The sequence below is a fragment of the Artemia sp. Qi Xiang Cuo genome, chromosome 1, assembly GCF_049724085.1.
Source record: "Artemia sp. Qi Xiang Cuo chromosome 1, ASM4972408v1, whole genome shotgun sequence".
In the NCBI taxonomy this organism is placed as follows: Eukaryota; Metazoa; Arthropoda; class Branchiopoda; order Anostraca; family Artemiidae; genus Artemia; species Artemia sp. Qi Xiang Cuo.
In genome coordinates this window covers 99,407,629-99,429,542 of record NC_142794.1, presented here as the reverse complement: position 1 = coordinate 99,429,542, position 21,914 = coordinate 99,407,629, and the positions used below count along the sequence as shown (strand labels likewise).

Here is a 21,914-nt window from a genome sequence, read left to right as displayed (position 1 = left end):
CTATCCCCCTATTGATATGTGATTGATTTGTTGAGCTGATAAAGGTTGGATGATTGGTGGGTAATGAAAAGATTGATCAGGTGGGCAGCTTCACTTACCTTGGTAGTATTATTAGTAAAGATGGTGGGAGCAGTGAAGATGTTAAAAATAGAATAGCCAAGGTTCAGTGGTTTTTTTTTCACAGTTGAAAAAAGTCTGGAAGAATAGGAAGATAAGTCTGCAAACCAAGATTAGAACATTGGAAGCTACAGTGATGACAGTGGACAAATATGGTTCTGAAGCATGGGCGCTCCGAAAAGCGATGAAAATTTACTAGATGTTTTCCACAGAAATTGCTTAAAGATTGTTCTGGGTAACCGGCTGACTGACCGTATTTCAAACAACAGGCTTTACGAAAAACGTTGTTCAATTCCGCCCTCTAGGGCTATAATGAAAGAAAGGTTGAGGTGGCTAGGGTACGTTCTGCGAATGAAGACTGACAGATTGACGAAGATTTTCCTTTTCGACCAACCGTCTAGGGCGAAACAGAAAGCAGGCCATCCTCGTCTGGGGTGGGAGGATGTCATAAAGAAAGATTTAAAGAAAATAGGAACTTCCTGGGAAGTTGTAAAAAGGGAGGCTTTGAATAGATTGGGATGGAAGAGGAGCGTGCGTAGATGTGTTGGCCTCAGGCGGCTTGGTGCTGCGATGAGTTGTTAGCAGTAGTAATTGAGAAGATCGTAACATTTCAATTTGGTCTATCTTTTCCTGCAAACCTAAATCGAAAGTGATTCTCTTTCAAAGTGGGTATCTTAGTAAAAATTTCAAGTGTTTGCAATAAAAAAACGGACTTCAGATTGGTCAATTTGGGTTAAATACGCCCATAAAGCGATGCATAAACAAGGCAGGGCTACAACTCAACATAATTTTGACAAAATCTTTCTATTCAGGGTATATTTTTAATAATTGTTGTAGCTCACAAGAATGCTCTTTACAGTATTTTCAGCTGTAATCTGACAGCTGCTTCTATAATTTTGACAATGGCCGTAATTTTTTTTTGTGTAAATACCCCCTCCCCGAAAAAAATCTTTTGAGTACCCCTCCCCCGAAAAAATCTTTGAGTACGGCCTTGATTTGGCCCCAGGCTATACCTAAGTATCTCATTGAATTACTTGGGAAGACTTAAATTTGTTTGGCCAAAAGACACTTAGATGATTTTCTTACATCTTTAGATGCCTCGGCATTGAATTCTTGCAACCCTGTCTTCTGAAAGTTTAAAACTGAGTCCAAAACGTTTACGCTCTTTTAACAAATATTCAATTTTCTCTCGTAGCGATTAAAGGCTGAAACTTAGCCAAATCTACATATTCTACAAATCTACATAAGAGAGAAGAGCCAAGTCCAAAATCAATGCCAAATTCCCCTGCAGTACTCATTATTACAACAGCTGTCCACGTAATAAAAGGTACAGTATTCAGGACAAACCTCAGTCAAAGAACACAAATAAGCCTAATTCTCCAAAAGCCATTCAAATTCTCCCGCAGCTTGATGAGTACCACTGAGACAAGAGATCTACAATCAGTGCATTAACATCATACTCAACTAGTGTACTCATACTCATACTCAACTATGATTTACAAACTCTTAAAACCCTAGCGCGTTATTATACAGATACAGATATATAGAGCGCTAGATACAGAGCTAACGAATTTTTATCTGTTATACTGCATGGCATGGGACTATTTCAGAGTATTTTACTTGCATTTGTTCCATAAAGCTTAGAAAACATCTTATAATTCAACTATTGTAAGCCACAGTTATAATAAGATACAGTTACAAAAAATAAAGAGAAAAGAAAACAAATAGAAGAAAATAAAATAGTTAAGGTAAAAATGAAACGATCTAAGATTAGCTTTAAGTATTACAAGTAAGGGTCTGCCCAAATAAAACTCAGTATTTATCAGGAAAAGATCACTATTTGAGAATGAAAAGATTGCCAGTTGACTATTACGAAGTCAGACAATATACAAACTGAAGAAAATCACCTCCTTCATAGGCTTGTTAATCCCCAGATGGGGAGAATAACCTGTTCAATCTTGTTTTAACTGTGTCCTCCTACCCTAAGATCTTGGTAAGTTATGCCAATGCCAACAGAAAATGAATAGTAGAAATGGAAAAGGACAATTTTTGGTGCTAGAATAAGAAACCCAAAAAACCTAGTACATTGTTATGATGGGATAAAATACTGTTATATGTGATATTTCTTTTGCAATTAAAGAAATCATTTTTAGAAAGTATGAACTTTATTTGTTTGTTTTTTGGAGGAGGGGGTGTAAATAAATAACTAAATAAGTAATTATGGCCTCTAGGGGTATGATCATAACAGTAAAGTTGAAATTTTTTAGTTGTAAAATTTGTGGTGCCGATTGGGATATACGACTTTTATTACTTATTTTATTATTTATTTTGTCTTTTATCATTTAGCATATTTTTGCCAGCCCCCTCAGACAAGTGTTTTACTTCTAAGGGTGGCTGTTAATACTGATGTCGCTGTCTGGTATAATAAATCCCCCTCTCTCTCTCTCTCTCTCTCTAATCTAACATGATTTGGCGTCTCAAGCATTGTCAGAGACAAAATAAGGCATTTAAGTTGTATGAAAGGCTTCATCTACCACTGTATGATATACCAATGCATATGCCATACAATGTATATTTCATACAATGTGAAAATACCAATATACTTACTCTTGAAGTATTTTGCTTTCAGTTGTTTGGGGATATCCGAAATCAATCAATTCATCTAAAAGCTCATAAATCAAGACGAAATTATCTCGTATACTCTCTTCTTCTAGTTCCTTGAAATACTCCATTAGCACCTAGAATCAATCAATATTGTATAATCAGGCCTACTAATAACGCGTGGTTTCAAGTCTAATTATGTACAACATAGGTTTGAAGAAGAATTTTGAATTTTTCTAAATTAATTATAGATTTTTTTTTTTTTTTTAGACGTCGGTAACAACAAAATAGCATGTACAGTTATTTTTGATAATATTCTTTAATTTTTTTCTTAAACCATCAAGAAGATTGGAAAACTTAAAAAAAAATAGATTTGCTTATGTCATAACAAATTGATATAATTAAAAGCATGCATTTACACCCCCCCCCCGTCCTTCTTTCCCTGAACCTAGATGAAACTAAAATATTTTTACTTAAATGTACATATTTTTGCCTACTACCACCTCTAAAATGCTGTAATCTATTATTATCACATCTATTCATTGCACTAAAAAAAAGAAATTGTTCCCATGCTGACCAATAATTTGCGTTACACAGGTACCAATTTCCTGATGAAATACCTTCAGTCGCGAGTGCAATGCGTGATATTCATGGCACAATGAGCCAAAATGATAGCAACCAGAATCTCTCATTTTTAAATAGCGCTTAGATTAGGTAGCATTTTAACATTATAATAAACTCATTTAAATGTTTGACTTTTTATTGTAAACCTAGTCTAGACAGCAAAGTTTTTCGAAAAAAAAGTGTGTCCCAACAAACTGTAAGTAAAGACAGGCCTCTATTAACAGTAGTTCATGTCTAAAAAAACAAAACTGTGTTAAAAATATGCTTCAAAAGAATGTACTGCTGGTGATGAATACAAATATGCAAAGTCTATTAAGTTTTGCAAGACCCGTGACAAGTCTAGCACCAGAGACATATGATTTTAAGAATATTACAGGAGCAGCTCTAAAAAGGGGAGGGATCTGGACTTATGTTACGCAATGACAGAGGCTCCCTACGTTACGTCCCTACGTAACAGACGTTACTCTACGGCAGAGGTTCCAAGCTCTAATCTCTCATTTTCAAAGGAAAATTTAAATTCAGAAAAATTATCTAGCATACAAAGTAGGTATTTTTGTATAGTTTAACTTGTGTTAATATTAGTATAACTAATTCTGAGGTTGTTACAAAATATTAGGAAAAGCCCAATTCAAGATGAAAATCCTTCAAAACAGAATTTTATATATGGAACAGCTTCTAATACTCAGACATTAACTGACTTTACTTTGTTTTTGACAGTCGTTTCATGATGGAGAAAATAAGAAATAACTGATCATCTTAATGGTGAGGGGAGGGGGAGAGACTCCAAGAAATATTGGATACTAATGTCTTAAATTTTATTTTGCTTTGCCTTTTGTGATCTCTCTTTCCGAAGCCGTTATTTTTAGTTTTCTTCATTATTCCCTCCAAATCAGCAAAAAAAGAACATGCTGAATAGAATTGAAAATTATATACAAAACAGCTAAAACACCTCACTGGAATAAGGATGTGATAATGAAAAAACTAAGAAGGAAAATATCCTAAATTGACAAGCTGTGTGTCCTATTGAGTTGATTTCTTGGGACTCAAAAATCACTTGACATAAACTTTGAATTTTTTTTTCCAATGGAGGACTTTTTTGCTTATTTTACCCACATAGGTTCTCTAGAGGTCTAACCATTTTAACAATAAGGCTAATCGCTAACTATTTTTATATATTTTGTTCCTGTGAGTCTTTTTTTTAAATAAATTAGTTATGGGAAATGTAGATAATTATATAGTGTAGACTATATAATTATAATATAATTATATTATATTATAATATAATACATATATATATATATATATATATATATATATATATATATATATATATATATATATATTATATATATATATTATATTATAATATAATTATAATAATTAAATAGTGTATTAGTGTTATTGCAATTGATGCTGATTAAAAATCTGTCCTTGCACTCCCTAAGAGCATTTAATGGAATTGTCCTTTATATTGCACCTTATTCAAAAGCAGAAACATGAAAGTATCTTTAATTAGTATGATTGGACAACCCAAGGGCCTAAGGGCTTTTCTCTTACCATCAAGGTTTTAGCACAAGGGTAGACATTCTGCACCTCGTTTGAACCAAAGTCATGCAAAGATTTACAATACCATTGATTGCAGGTAGAGGTGTCGTTGGGGGGTGGGGGCCTTTGCCCCCTCCATAATTTGAAGAGAGAAATTATTATATAGTCCATGCCCCTTGACTCTCCAGATATGGACCCCTCTTGTCCCCCCTCCCAAATAAAAATGCTGAAGTTATGCCCCTAATTGGAGTAAAAAAGAAGCACCAGATCACACCCATTCTCTCTGCCAGCTTTGTAGCAGAAATAAGGGCAACTTCTACCTTATTTGAAGCAGAATCATAGTAGAATTTTCAATATGTATCATTGAAGGCATGAACTTAGCATGTAATCCCTCAACATAATCCCTTTTCCCAGCAGAAAGATTGGTTTGCCTTTTTGCAGTGATCTGTTTGAAATTTATGAGACAAGTGCATTGACATTGACTATATATTTAAAGATATATTTATAATAATCTTATTTTTGCTTGATCATGCCAAAAAAAAGAGAAAAGCAGGGACTTAGAAAAGAAGGAAAACGAAAACGGAAACGCTTCAGTAACAAAAAAAATTTAACATTCGTAAATCCTATGTAAAGGCAAAAACTCAAATGCTATTTTATAAGTTTGCCAATCAATATATCTTTGCAAATGTAATCAATCCGATAACGGGGATACATAAAGCTACACTGCCCATAAAGGAGGGCCCCGTTCTCTGGACTTTATCAGTAACCTTCCTTAAGGGTCTATATAAAAACGCGCAACTGCGGTTTTCAACAGAATCAAAACGGATGATAGTCCAAAACATGTTTCTCCAAAACTGCTGAGAGTAAAAGTAGCTCTAGGACTTTTGTGAAATCACTAGAGACGGTAAGAAAACAGACACAAGCTGACTTAAGAGACAATACCACAATTAACACATATCTGCAACAGGGCAAAGATATGTTCAATCAAGAGGTCAGTGTCATCCTGTAGGTTAACAAGACACATACCATCGAGATATGAAGCCTTTCCTATTTTACTCTGTGCAATATTTTGACTACAGCCAATTTGAATAACACAAAGGCATTTTGCACTTTTGATAAGGTTTCGAGTTTTTTTGCTTAGAAATCTAACACAATCCTGCTCAAGCTGGGGGTCTTTGGAACTAAAATATTGTAGAGTAATGCCTTAATCACTCCTCTTCCGGAATGTCAGATGAATACCTTTTTACTGGTCTGGGATTTCTTGAAGAGCTTCCGCATTACTTTCGGATTTTTTTTTAGACTTGCTCTAAAACTTCTCTGCTTTTTAGGTTTTTTGATAGATTTATGAACTTCTTCTTTGCATTCAAAAACAGTGTGAAGACGACCCTTGATTGGGGCTTATTAGATTCCTTCCAGATATTGTACCACAGCTTTGCACACTTTTTTTGTTTATTTGACCATAGAACACTCGTCTAAACCTGATTTTTGAGAACCCAGACAAACCTTATGACAGGGAACAGTTTGCTTCTCCATGGTTTTCAGGGTAAGGTGATTTCGAAAATTTGTTGCTTGAGGGGAGGGGGAGTTTTTATATTACCCTAACGAAAGAGAACACAGTATGCGTTTTTTCTTTTTTTTTCTATGCCTGTCATCTGACACATGGATATGCCCAGAAAGGAGGGCTTTGGCTACCAAATCTTAAATTTTCTAAATATCCAGAAATCTCTGATTTAAATTGCCAAATAAAATTGGCCTTTTCAAATATTACCCCCTGGTTTCTTTTATTGACCCCCCTCCTAAAAAAATAATAAACGAAAACATCCTAGGTGCAGGCTTGATCTGATAAGCATTTAGAAAATTTGAATAAATATTTGAATTGTTTTTATATTCCTAAGGCAGCATGAAAAAAACTATACCTGAACAATCTTGTGAAGAAATGAAAACACCATCATTATGTTTGCGTTTTTCCTTGTAGCAGAAACAAGGTAAATATTATTATGCTTGATGAAAGCAAAAGTGCATTCTGGAATTTGTACAATAGGAGCTAGCGATCCGTCATCTTCTCGTTCCATTAATATTGGCATGAACTTTTCTATCACATTCATTTCTACATCTCCTCGATAATTTCTGGCTATTAAAACCTAAAAAAAATATATAATAAAAGGAATTATGAAATTACCAATAGGAGCAACAGATCCATAAGTTTTGCCTTTCAGGGACAGCAGGAGAATACAACCAAAACTAGGAACTGCATGCCTAAAAAGTAAGCTTTTGGTGCAAATTGCAAAATTTCCATGATCAGATGGAGGGGGGAGGTGTAACTACTGAAATTAGATTAAAACATTAGTTGGCAGTGTCTCTGTGCTCATGTCTCAATCCATCATAGAAGCCCAACTAACAGCTATTTCCTATTCCCACCTTATTTATGGCTATCTCTGGTCTTATTTTGTCTTAGTTTTGGCTTGCAACTGTCAAATTATACAGTTGATTTCAGTGCTCACATATCTACTGATTTATAGCAAAATGGCACAACTTTTTCTTTTTTTATGAAAATCTTTTGATTAAAAATTGGAACTGATCTACCAGTAATATTTGATACACAGATAATTGCCAATTCAAGAAAACTATGACTAATGAAATCAAGAAACTTAATGCAATTTTTATTCTGGATTTAGGAAAAAATAGTTTAGGATCACAGCCTTAATTGCAGACGTTGAACCATATTACGCTAAAAAGAGTGTTCAAATGAAATACAAAACAATATTATAACTTAAAATGAACAATATATTTCTTTTTATTTTTTGTTGTTTATTTTTAGAGAAATTAAGTCTTATAAAAATTCAAACTCAAAACCAACAGAAATTGCTATTAAAGAATAAATAAACTCCAAAACGAATAGAAATTAAAATAAATGATCAGATAATACATAAAGATAATATAAATAAATCTCAAAACAAGAAAAAGTTGAATAGAATATTCAAGTCATACTTAAAACAAACAAAAATTACTACAAACAGGAGTTTGGCTACTGTCCCCTTCCCCCTTGCCAAACCATAAACATGCTACAGACTATTCTGTCATTTGCCTTTTATTAAAAAGTATATATATTTTGAGGTGTCCTTTAGCTATTATTTTTTTTAAAGAGATGTCAAAAAAAACCCACTAATAATCAAGATAACTGAAAAGAGCCAATAAAAATAAACTGACTATTTAACATATAATGATATTAATTCCTGAGACGTCAGCAATTTAAGATTTTATTTCAGTGTATTTTATTTTTACTTTCAATACTATAAATATAAAAAAAAAGTTTATGATATACTTTACGTTCAGTAAAGCACAAATAATGCTATATGCTCTAGTACTTTTACAGATTTGGGAGATGGTAGTAGCAAACTCCTGTTTGTAGTATGTTTTGTTTGTTGTAAATTTGACTTGAATGTTCCATTTAATTTTTAATCAAGTTAAGATTTATTTATTCATCTATGTCAATATCTGTTATCTTTATGTTTAAAATAATCGCTTATTTTAATTTATGTTTGTTTTTGGTTTCCTTTGTTCTTAAATAGAAATTTCTGGTAATTTTGAATTTGAGTTATTATAGGATTTTATTTCTTCTGGTCTTGAAGTTTAATATTGCTCTTTACTTTTCTTTGAAAAACTTCTTTTAAAAAAAAGTTTATTATTTATTTAATTTGTGTTTGTTTTTGACTGCCAAAGTTTTTTTTATTTGTTAATTTACTGAATATTTCTCCAATTCCCATGTCTTTGGATTATGCCAGCTGTGCCTCTCACTCAGACTATCTACTGCCTTGGCCTTTTCTCCAACAGCCATGGATTGATGGCAACTTGATTTTAATTGAAATTAAATATCCATTTGGTTTTAATTTAATTAAAATATCCAACTTCAATTTATTAGTTCTAATTAGTCTTTTGATTTATTTCAACATCATTCTAACTATTCTCTGAAAATTGAAAATTGGCAATGACGCAGAACACCCTTAGAATGAGATAAGAATTTATGATTGCTTTGAGATAGTTCTCAGAAGTTATAACCATTTTCCAATAAAAAAACAGGGTGTCATTTCAAGACCTCAAAATATAATTTGCAAAAAAAAAAAAAAAAAAAAAATCAAAAGACCACATTGGATACATATATAATATGAAATAATAATAATAAAATAAAAACTACAGAAAACATGAATTGAAGTAGAAGCATCCCAAAGAATCTATTTAATATAATTTTTCAACAGAGGTCTATTATATAGCAACAAGTTTGTTATTACACTGGTTCTTTTGGTAGAGGCCATAGCCAAGAATTATAGCAAAATATGTTTTGTTCTTTTACTTTTAAACTTAAGGGTAAGTGCTATATACTGGGACACAGTACATAGTGGGTCAATCCACTTATCATTCTCTATAAAATCTTGGCTATCTAGCACAGTTCATAGCACAGGCCATCTAACAAGTTATTTTTAATTTGGACACATTTGTGACTCTTCTACTAATTACCAAAAAGAAGGCGAGAAGTATTTTTGTTTCAGATTGACACAATTAAGAGTGCCATACTTCCCAAAAGGCAAATGGGAGGATCACTCAAAAGCAGTTCAAAAGAAAACAGACTATTCAGATAAAGGCTGCAATTACTGGTATAAAAAATGGCCTTACTATTTGAAGAGCCTCAGAAGAACAAACATTTTCTTGATATGTGCTTCATAGGCACTATGTGAAATATTTTATATATTTAGGTATATTATATATTGCATATGAATATGTCACCAATCTGCTAGACCTGGGTATCCCTGCTGATATAATCTTATTAGACTTTGCAAAGGCTTTTGACAAAGCTTGCCATCACTGTTTGAAGGCAAAACTCTTAGCTACCAGGATACATGGGGAGGTTGTTGAAAGGGTGATGCAGTTCCTCTCAGGAAGAAAGCAGAGAGTTAAAGTGTTTACAGGCTGTAAGAAATAAGATGAGCCTTTATGCTAACAATTCAAAGCTTATTGGGCCCGTGGAGTTGACAGCAACAAGAGCCAACATACAGGAAGACCTGGATTCACTTTCCCTCTGGGCCCACCAATGGAAGCTTGAATTTAGCATCCAGGAATAAAAGACAATACATTTTGTGAAAAAGAATGAGAAGTGGCAGTACCATATGAGTTGAGGGGATGGCTCTAGGCAATCAATTTGTTCTTCAGTAGCTGAAAGAGATTTGGGAATAGTCATCAATGAAGAATTAAAATTGTACAAACACACAAACAGTGGTTGCCAAAGCATCTCAGACCATCGGAATAATTAAGCATACAGTATGCAGCAGATCATCCAAAGTCAGGATGAAGCTGTACAAGGGTCTTGTGCGACCATTGCTGGAATTTAGGATGTGTTGCCACGCCCCTGAATAAGGGTGACTAACAGAAAATAGAGTTTGTTCAAAGGCGCGCAAACCAAAGCAGTTGATGGATGCAAGAACCTCAACTATCCATCTCACCTGAACAAACTACAGCTCCCAGCAATCATCTACAGACAATGCAGGGGCAATGTCATTATGGCTTACAAGCTACTGCATGGCAATTCCTCTTCTCAGAAACCTTTCCAACTTGAAAAATCATCCAGGACAAGAGGGCATAGTAAAAAGCTGCTTTGGAAGAGAGCTCAAATCAGACTCCAAAACCACTATTTCTCCAATAGAGTAGTGGCCCCCTGGAACAGTCTTCCCAATGCAGGTGTCACTGCTCCCTCTGTCAATGCATTGAAGATCACTGTTGATAAGAATTGATCCACCAAACCATAGAAAACAGAGTGGGATGCTGCCAAATTAATGGCTCTCCATCATTACTGACCAGCAACTTTACAGGATTTTTTTCCCCCTATTTCACTGGCATGGGATTTAAGGTAATTAAAAAAGCAAACTATATTAGTGTAAAGAAATAGGGTTTTAATAAGGTGTTCACAACTAGCAAAGAAGCTCAGCTGCAAGAATACCTCATAAAAGCAAGCAAGATATGTTACAGTTGGACAAGTAAAGAGACTAATCCTTGTTTAGAACTTTGCTGCAGAAAAGTACAGGACAGTGCCTCAGAAATGGAGAGATACCAAAGAAGCAAGGATAGACTAGCTCGAAAGCTTTTGAGCTCAAAATCCAAAGCTGTCACTATGCTAGACAGAACTGGCAAGCTTGGGTAAATCCAAGCTTTAATAGGGTCAAAATTGGGCAGTTGCTCTGAAACTTGAAGTCCAAGTGACATATACAACTGTGACAAAACTTCCATGACCACAGTTCCCATTCCTCCCAAGGTGTTTGGAGAGAAAGGTTGGAATATAGTGGGCAAGGTGACATCCACAGAGATGGGTGTCCTTTTGACTATGGTCAGGACTGTTTCTAGAGGTGGTCAGTATTTACACCTTACTTAATATGTTTAAGGAAAAAGTTTCCATCTCAAATGCTAACAGGTGCTCCAGTCAACTCAGCAGGTAGAGCTTTGCAATCAGATAGGATCAACCACAATCTTTTTGTGGAATATATGCATCACTTCAAAGCATATTCACATGCATCTCAGCAGTCCCAAGCTTCTAATCTTCAATAGCCATGAGTCTCTTATTTGCCAAAGATTCAGGCATCACACTGCTTATCATACCCCCCCCCACTACAGCCATTAGATGTTAGTGTGTACTTCCCCTTCAAGTGCTAATACAACAAAGCTCTAAAGAAATGGATGTTGTCTAGCCCTGAGAAGACATTGAGAATAAATGACATTTGCAGTTTTACTTGTTGAACCAGGTCTCTATCTATCCAATAAAATTATGAAGGGTTCAAGAAAGTTAGAATATGGCCCTACAATCCTGAAACTTTCACAGATAAACATTTTCTTGACTCTTTTTTCACCAAAAGTCTGCCCCCACCCCCTAGTCTTGATTGGCATACCCCTCTCAGTCCTGCAAACAATGTCCTGTCAGTCTGAAGACCCTGAGGCTGAGGGAAACGATGAAGAAACTTAGGGCTCATCCACTGTTGATTCAAATCAAGAACTACGTAATCTTGAACATATAAGATAATACCCTAAAGCAAAGCTATGCATTACCCAATGTGGTCAAGGATGTAATAAAGGAACTGCAAAGTTCTGGCCAATATACCTGTCAAACTGCCGCTTGAAAAAGTAAAAAAGGAAAGATCAGCAAAGTAGGTGATGCAATATTGCTGAAGGGAGAAAAACCTACAGAAAGGGGACACTCTTCATACAGCCAGACACTCTTCATACAGCCAGACAGCAAAGACAGAATGGTCCTGGACACAGTTCTCTGAAAGCTGGTTTTTTTGATGAGATGGATGTGACCCATGAAGTCCTTAGCTACAAAAACATTGATGATTGTGTAAAGGTAGTATATGAGTGGAAATTTTCCCTAGGAACAGAAAACAGTGCCAAAGTAGATACCATGTATATGGCTGGACTTTGAAAAATGGAAGAGGCTATACCAAGGGGACTCCATCTTTTACCTCATGGAAGACATCCTGAAAAAATTATCATCCCTGTTCCTGGTTCTGCTTCTAGGATATCCTCATATTTCAAGTTCACTGAATGGTAATCAATTTTGGGCAAAAGTGTGCTTGATTCTAGTTATTTGAAGTTGATTCTTTGATTATAAAAGTGATTCTTATCCTTTTTTTAACATATGAATGGTTTGCATCATGACCAACAAAGGACCCTCCCTTGTTTCTGTGTGTGCCAATCCCTGGTATTTAGTGGGACAACTAGTACATGCAACAGCACCTCCTTTTTTTCTTTGCTTGAAAAGTGACAAATCTAAAACTGTCCTGATATGGTATATACCACTTAAACTAATTTAAATGTTTTGTTGTTGGTAAAAGGGGCTGTTAGGAGCTCCCCAGAAGGAGAAATGATAATGAAATGAAATTAGTATGACAAGATTTGAATTTAATTCCCCTCCCAAAGATCATATTTGTATTTCTGACAATACTACCCATCCACCACTCTAACAATCTTGGAAAAAGTCCCAAATAAAATGTTTCTTCACAATTTTGTATTCCATTATACAATGTGTCTTCTTTATTAACCAGTTTCTTAATGCTTGACCTGATGAAAAAAAATTCTGTGTTTTGTTGGATAGAATATTGATAAATATCTAGTGCATTACATCTAAAGAATATATATTAATAAAAGTAGTAAAATTACATTCCTTATTTGATGCTCTTTCAGAATATCATGGTTTCTTTTCTGACTATATAGCCTACCTCCCTGATGGTCCCAGATATAGCCCTAGATTACATATTCTTCATCATTCTTTGTCTCATGTTGCCATGTCTTCTTTATTAAACAAGATTACTGATACTTAATTCGTAACCTGTAAAAATTGCTTTGTCAAAGTGATTTCAACAAAAGTGCTGGATGAAACATTATCCCCCATTGCACTTCCTGTCTGAAGGGCCACACAACGGAGATCAGCACTGCCAGCTTGGACCTTTAGGTCTAGTGCTGTCATACTTACTATACTTACTTATAAAACATTACTTCAAAATGTGAATGACAATGGAAAGAAACATGATAATTTGATTAATAGAAACAGGCAGCATATTATAAAGTAACAATTCCAGTGTTTTAGGGTTTTTGTTTAGTTTTTCATGCATCCTATGGCTATATCAGAAACTACCAAGGGGGTGGGACACAATTCCAGAAAAGCAAACACAATATTTGGAAAGTGCATACAATAAGGAATATAATGGTACTAATTTATTTCATTAGCACATTTCCTTTTACAAATATTATTTGAAATGTGAATAACAATAGAAAGAAACATGACAATCTAATTAATAGATACATTTTGCATATTATGAAGTGATATAACCAGCAAAGAAGGAGAGGTGGGTGTATTGTAGGAAATAGGGGGGTAAGCGTAAGTACAATATTTTACAATTATGCCATCTGGCTGCATTTTCAAGATCTTTGGCAATTTTACCCATGGCCTTCACTTCAAACCTCCTTAGTTGATATTTTGATGCTTTCTCTGCTTTCTTTACATTCCTCTTCTTTGTATGATCTATGACTCAAATAATTCTTGTACAAGCCCCTCCTCCTCTGTATTAAACATAAAGCATTTTCACTAATAATCATAGCTCTATTTCTAACTTTCTTTCCTAAGACACCATCACTGACTTCACAAATTATTACCCTATAAATATTCCATCCAACTCTTCGGTTTAGTAGCCATATTAAACTGTTCCTGGGAAGTTTCTCTTCAATTTTCATTTTGGAGTCTATCAACATCATGGCTTCCCAGAAGGTAGTTCCCCTTCCTAGATTTCAGCTTTGAATTAACCCTAGACACTACTAGGTGGTGATCTTTACTTTTAACATCAATAACAGCATTCTTATATAGGCTTGCCCTATTATCATCTCTTGATCCTGCCAGTCTTTGCTTTACAAAAACATAATCAATAAAGTAAGCCATCTTACCATCATGTGAATACCATGTCAACTTAATGGCTATTTTATGACCAGACACTGTATTGGTTAAAACTAGATTATGTAGGGTAGCATACCATCTATCTCTATTACTACCAACCTGGGCATTAAAATCCCCAAATAAAAATACTAAATTTGTACCTGGGACTCAGTCTATTTGTTCCTATAGTTAAGAGTAAAATTCATTGGAGTCAGTACTATCGCCATGAGGCTCTACAGGGGCATATACTACTATGACTGATACTCTGCACTTTTTAGTCATGAACTGAGCAACTAATATTCCATTATTTACACATACCTAACCTAAACAAGACTTAGCAACTTCCTTATTCATCATGAGCCCTACTCCCTACCTAAGCACTCCATCCTTCCTGCCTGAGTAAATCAATTCCATATTACTTAATTTCATGTTTCTCATCCATGGGATATGAGCTGTATTAATTTTGTATTAGAATATGAGTTTTATAATTATATTTTCATTAGGTAAATAGGCTATTTCATTAAAAAAACAAGGTAGTTTTAATAGCAATATTATTCTAATCAGTGATGTTTTGTATTACCTCCTGTTTCTTAGGGGAGGGGAAAGGGCAGATTACCTTTCACCTCTTTGTGCATATGTTTACTAGCCTGGCCACATGGATGCCAACAGGAGGCCCCATGATTGTGACTTTGTCACCCATGAAAACTTCCTTCCTCACAGAAAAGTTTCCTCATGGAAACCCACTCCCACCCCCCAAAAAAAAATGTCTGTATACTTCCCAACAACAAATACTATACATAGACAGGTGCGATTTGATGGTGCACTTTTTGTTAAGGTTTTTTGACTTTTGGGGGATGTATTTCCCCCTTTCTCAAAATTGGGCAATTTTTCCCAGGCTTGTAACTTTTGATGGATAACACTAAACTCAATGAATCCTAGATTTTTAATCAGCATTAAAAAACCCATTCCTTTAATGTATCTATTGATATCAAAATTCTGATTTTTAGAGTTTGGTTACTATTGAGCCAAGCTCCTTATGTACAGTTTGTTACCACAAACTGTTTGATAAGTATTGTAAATACCTTCTCAATTTCCCACCTTGGGCCAGAAAGTCCAGAGTTAACCACAAAATATGCAGCTACAGATCCTCTTACCACTATTATTGAAAGCAAATTAAGTTTACAAGTTTGCTTAATCTAAAACATGATTTTTAAATGTTATTTTCTTAAAGTGCAATTTATTTGTTGTGAAATGTCTAATTTAAGTGATTATATTTTATGTATAAAGTATAATTTATTTGTTTGTTTTAGCTGATTTGCTAGGGGATCTTTCTTTTTGTTGTTGCATATATTACATTGTATTTCATTATGTATCTTTTTCTTCATTTTTTATTACTCAGTTTGTAATCTTGTTAAAACAGAAAATACATTTCAGTCATTCATTATGTCCAAGGTTGGACTGTATTTCCCAAGATTAGGCTTAAGCTTTAATTGTGTTAGGTGCGCACTTAAGACTAGTATATATAAAATCTTCAATTTTGGGTAAATATGCGATTTTCAACATAATTTAGCTAGGATGAAAGTGAATGCCTTTTTTGATACTTTTTTTTGTAATTGAATAATTGCTTCTGGGAGAAATTAGCATTTTGAGCCCAGAAAGGGCTCAAAACAGCAAATATAAAACAAAAATATAAAAATTATTTTCTAAAAAGCTTGCTAGAGAAGAAAAATTTTCATTTGTAGATGATTCAGAATAGTAATCAATATTTTCATTAGTCTTAACAGTTAAATTTTATTATAAAAACAAGTTGGCAGAATTTTTTAAAAAGAGCCAGAAAGCCCTCAAAAATGAAAGGAGCTTTGCTGTGACATGAATTTCAAGGGGATTTTGACCTTTTTCAAAAATTTTTACAAATTCATTTTCAAAATTACATTTTTACTATTAAGACTAAGGAAAGCAATAATTACCATTGATGAATCAGCCAAAAATAGCAATTTTCCTCACTAGATAGTTTTTTTCAGAAATTTGTTTTCAAAATTTGGGTTACAATTAGGGCCAAACCAACATGGATTTTTGGGGTTTGATACTGATACCAATATATTGGTAATGTACCAATATGATACCAATAAATTTCCCTCTGAAAAAAGAAACCTTACCTAAAGATCAAACCTGTGTTTTTTGCCCATTTTCACACTCACATATTAGGCCTGTTCTTTTGCACTAATATCTTACATCTTTCTGCAAAGATTTCCTTTCTTTTAACTCATCTTTGTTTTAAGATCTTACAGCTCACTGATGTTAGCAAAAGTGTGAAAGATGCCATCTTTCTGCCATATAGAACAATGATAAGAGAACTTTGATGATATATTCATTATTGTTCTTAGCCCACTGATCAGAGCAGAATGATGAAAAACGTTTGCAAAAGAACACCATAAGATGTAAGATCTTAGTGCTTAGTTTTCACTTTTAAACATTCTTTGTCAAAAGATGTAAGATAGATGCACATAGATGAGTAAAAGAATGGCCCTATTTCTCCCTGGTCTATTACACACCAAAGAACAGCCTCAATAATTCACTGTGGATTCAAATAATGCAAAGAAGATTTATATAGAAAAGATATAGAAAAACAATTAATCCAAATAAAGTTCTAGGTTGGATAGTGCCTAATAAGTCCAGTCCAACTGAAGCATATTGTAATACAGAAAGTACAACTTTTCAGCATTTTCTCCTCTGAGAGACCTTTGTTTGCCATCATAAATGTTCTGTACAGTGTCCTGTTTCATTGGGGGGGGGGGGGCTAAATAATAATTTTTTCTCCAAATTATTGGGGGGCAACTGCCCCCCCCTGAAACAATACCACTGCTTGGGAAATATGAGGGTGGACAGCAGAGATACTTCTGAGCAAGTTGTGCCATTCTCTTGAAATGAATACTGTCATTTTGCCACCACTCTAAGGGACAGCTTTTTTTCCTACCAATGACTGCTTCAGTCATGTACCTTTCTGGATCCTTACCCACAAAACAAAAACCATTAGAGAAAACATTTGGCCTAATTCCCCCAAACAAAAAACTCTAAGCCCCCCCCCCAAAAAAATCTAAAAGTTCCAAGTTGATTCCCTGCTTTGGGTTAAAAAAGACCCAGTCAAAAAACTGGACATAAAATTTGTCATCTTTCAATTAAAGCTACTGACAGTATACAGTGTCTCATACCTATATCAAATACTCATTTACCTTTGGGTATAAACCTAAATTTAAAAAAGTCAGAAACAAACTGACTGAGTGTAAAACCATCTCATGAGATATACACAACTCAGGTTATCAGATCATGTCATGTCATACTGGTTGGTAATTATGGACATTTATCAATGGTACAAAGAAATATACATAAAAGTAAGATACATAATTATATATGACATGTATTGCTGAGCCTATATGCTGATGATTCTAAAATAATTGGCCCAGTATATGCAGACACCACCTTATAGATGATATTGACTCTTTCTCTAAATGGGCAGAGAGTTAGCACCTTGAAATAAAGTTGTTAGAGTGTCAGCACCATGCTAAAGTTGTACAAAGCCCTAGTTTGGCCTGTCATAGAATATTAAATGACTGTTGCCTCCCCTATCAATAAAGATGATGTAGCTGCCCTTGACTCCATTCAACAAAAGGCCACAAAACATATAGAAGGGTGCAAAGGTCTGGATTACCTGGCAAGATTACAAAAACTTAAGTTACCTTCACTAGTTTATAGAAGATGAAGGGGAGACATGATTATGATTAAGAAATTACTAGCCAGCAACAACCCTCAGCCTGCAGAGGACTAGAGACCACTCATTGAAATTGTTCCATAAGAGAGCCCAGACACATAAAGCAAACCACTTTTTCTCCAATACAAATGTGTCCTTCTGGAATTTTTAAACTGATGAGACAGTAACAGCCCCTACCACCAATGCTTTCAAATCTGGAGTTGATTGTGAATGGCTGAATCAACCATGGAAAACAAAATGGGATGCTGCCAATTTGAATCATTGCCATCGCTCACCAGCAACATCACAGGATTTACCTTAGTTACAGAGGACAATGCAATTTAAGGTAATGCCAAAAACCTTCCCAGCTAAAGCTATCTTTTGTTCAGGAGTACCAAATTCAAAAATTATAGTTTCTTACTGATACCCTAACTTTTATTAGCATATTGAAATAAATAAATACTAAAATTGTCTTAAAATTAGAACTAAGGTCTTTAACAACCACCCACAACAATTGAACCAACTGCCATAGTAGAGGCACTATTTTCCAAAAAATCTTTTCATATCACTTATAGAAGAATTGTTGGTAGGAATAAGTAACATTGCTTTTTAATCCTCAAGTTACTCAAGATTTGTTACAAGAAAAAGAGAACAAGAAACAAACTACACCAAATTCTTCAAAAATCAAAACATTTAAAGATCTTTGTTTTTTATTCACTGTCATGTAAAAACAGGATAATTTGTTTCAAATTTGAATTATTTGGCATTATGATTATGAACCAACTGCTGATGGGATATAAATACTAAAAGTAATACAAATCTACAAAATCAGAGAATTTGGTTATAGCCTATGACTGTATCCAGGCATTGGTATTGCTGACTCTTCTTCCTCCCTTGTTGCAGTGCATTATATCAAACAGGAAGCAATCAAACTTTCTGAGTCTACTCTTTTTTGTTTAAGTTTCCCTCTTCTTCTGTTGCAGTGGCTAATTTTAGGGCTGTTCTTTTGCACTAAGATCTTACATCTAAAATCTCACATCTTTCTACAAAGATTTCAGTTTTTTTAACTCATCTATGTTCTGAGATTTTACAGCTCACTGATGCTAGCAAAACATGTGAAAGACGCCATCTTTCTGCCATATAGAACAATGATTAGAGAACTTTGATGATATACTCATCATTGTTCTCAGACTGCTGATCCAAGCAGAATGATGAAAGACGTTTGCAAAAGAACGCCATAAGATGTAAGATCTTAGTGCTAAGATTTCACTTTAAGCATTCTTTGTCAAAAGACATAAGATCTTAGCACATAGATGAGTAAAAGAACAGCCCTATTATTGCACCCTCATATCTATAACCTTGTTATGATTTCACACCAACATACATGTTTATATTTGACAGCCAATACAATGGTGCATTAAATGCACCAAATTAATTAATCCAAAAAATTAATGCATTTTGGTGCATTAAATAAATAATGGTGCTCTTTGGTTGTATGCTGTCTGACAAAACGAGCTAATCACTAGGACTCTAGTGTCTGCTAACTTGAATGCTTGGTTTTATTTTTGCTATAGTAAATCATAATAAACAATATTATATATTATTATATAATATAAATAATATACGGTACATAATATATAAGTATTATTCATCCATTAACTATTATATGTTCATCCTATTTATTTCATTAGCATTAACCAAACTTGACTTTTTAGAGAGGCCCAGATAATGGGATAGCACCAATATTAGGCCTGTTCTTTTGCACTAAGATCTTCCATCTAAGATCTCAAATCTTTCTACAAAGATTTCTGTTCTTTTAACTAGGCTATGTTCTGAGATTTTACAGCTCCCAGATGTTAGCACAAAATGCAAAGAATGCCATATTTCTGCCATATACAACAATGATTAGAGAACTTTGATGATATAGTCATCATTGTTTTTAGACTGCTGATCAGAGCAGAATGATGAAAGACATTTGCAAAAGAACACAATAAGATGTAAGATATTAGTGCTAAGATTTCACTTTTAAGCATTCTATGGTCAAAAGATTTAAGATCTTAGCACAAAGATGAGTAAAAGAATGGCCACTTTGTTTCTTCTGATGTTTGACTGTTTCTTCTTGTAGCCACCTTTTAGTATTACTTTTAGCGCCTCTTGATTTAGGGGTTGGTGCTTGTATCCAAGATCTAATAGACAAGCTAGAACAAATTCTCTTGTTGCACATTCTTGAACTCACTAGCCTATACATTTCAAACATTGTTGCACCAGGTGCATATTGACAACAAATATACTTTGAGTCACCTCTGCCCCCAAGTACTGGATAAGCAAAATTACATGAGAAAATCTGGCACCAGCTTCTGGATAAGTTGTGCATAAAAAAATGGCCAATTATCCACTTTCTTTCTAAAATCCAATAATAACTGACCCCCATATTGGACTTGCAATATCAAATGACCAATATATCAGTCAAGCCCTAGTTACTATGAACTGTTTTTTAGGTAAAATTCTACTTTAGCTACTTTTGGCTATCTTGGGAAGGGGTTAGGTTAGGAAAATGAGACTTTCAGGGATGGGTTTACAGGCTATAGTATGTCCCGGGGAGGTATTTTGAAGTAACTACCTCCACTCTTCTCCCTCTAGAGGGTCATGAAATTTGCCTACATGACAAGTCTATACCCATTCAAATCTTGACAAAACAACATTTTACCTTAGTTTTTAGTTATCAATTTCTTTTTTTTGGCTTTAGCTCTGAAAATGCAATTTCAGTTGTTTGAGCAAAATTTTAAGACATATAAATAGTTTATTTCCAAAATTTAGGAAATTTATTTGCCTATCTTTAAAACCTTATAAATTGGGATTGAGCAAAGTTGTGAAGCTGAAAACAATTTTGTTGTACTTCATTTAAGCAGAAGATCTGTTTTGCAAGGTTTCACTTCTATAACTCACATATTTTTAGAGGTCATCAAAGGTCAGGACCCTCTAGAGGGAGAAGGAGTGGAGGTGGGTACTTCAAAATATCTTCCCAGGACATACTTTAGTCTGTAGACCCATCCCTGAAAGTTTCCTTAACCTAACCCCTTTCCAAGATAGTCAAAAGTAGCTAAAGTAGAATTTTACCGTAATTATTGAACCATGGAAGAGCAAAAAAAATATCATGTTGAAAACTATGTATTTAACCAGTATTATGCATGAATAAAATATTCAAGCTAATCACATTCTTACTAAGAAAATTCAGAGAAATTCGATGGTAAAACAATCTTACCATGTAATTTGACAGGGATTTTACAGCAATTGGCCTACAGGGCATATTACCCAATATCCAAGGTCATCCTAACACTAATCATTGATTAAATCAACTTTACACATACCTTTCCTTTTACATCCAAGAAATAAATTGCAGATGAAGACATACTGCTTTTTTCAAATTTTCATTAGAATCCCATTAGAAAACTCTTGAAGCCTTTTTTATTATCAAATGAATGATGAAAATGTGTAAATCCCAGTCAGTGTTGCCGATTGTATACAATTATTAATCAGACCCTCGAAAAAGTTCTACCTCCCAAATATTTTGAACGTGTTGCGCTTCACTCAGGTTTAAATTAGGTTACATAAAGTAAAAGAATTTTGCTTATTTCATTGGTATTTGAAATGTTTTTTTTATCTTTATCTCTTCTTTGCTGTTGCGAAATGGTCCATCACCATCAAAACGTCGTTTTGGAATGGCCCGCTTAGTCAATTTTAAATCACACCAATCACATGTCAAATAATGCGAACCTTACACAATCAAAGATGCGTCTCTTTCAGGTATTATAAGATTATCAG

General features: G+C 34.2%; 1 protein-coding gene across 1 annotated transcript in view; it reads right to left on the bottom strand.

Moving 5' to 3' along the window:
* The window catches only part of AP-1mu (adaptor protein complex 1, mu subunit), a 45,923-nt gene extending 24,329 nt beyond the window's left edge, over positions 1-21,594 (bottom strand). The window contains exons 1-3 of the mRNA XM_089097127.1: positions 21,461-21,594; positions 6,804-7,028; positions 2,725-2,855 (exon numbers count right to left, since the gene is read on the bottom strand). Coding sequence (XP_088953253.1) covers positions 2,725-2,855; positions 6,804-7,028; positions 21,461-21,502 — 398 coding nt within the window. The 5' untranslated portion in view covers positions 21,503-21,594. The remainder of the gene's footprint in view (positions 1-2,724; positions 2,856-6,803; positions 7,029-21,460) is intronic.
* Positions 21,595-21,914: the final 320 nt, after the last annotated feature.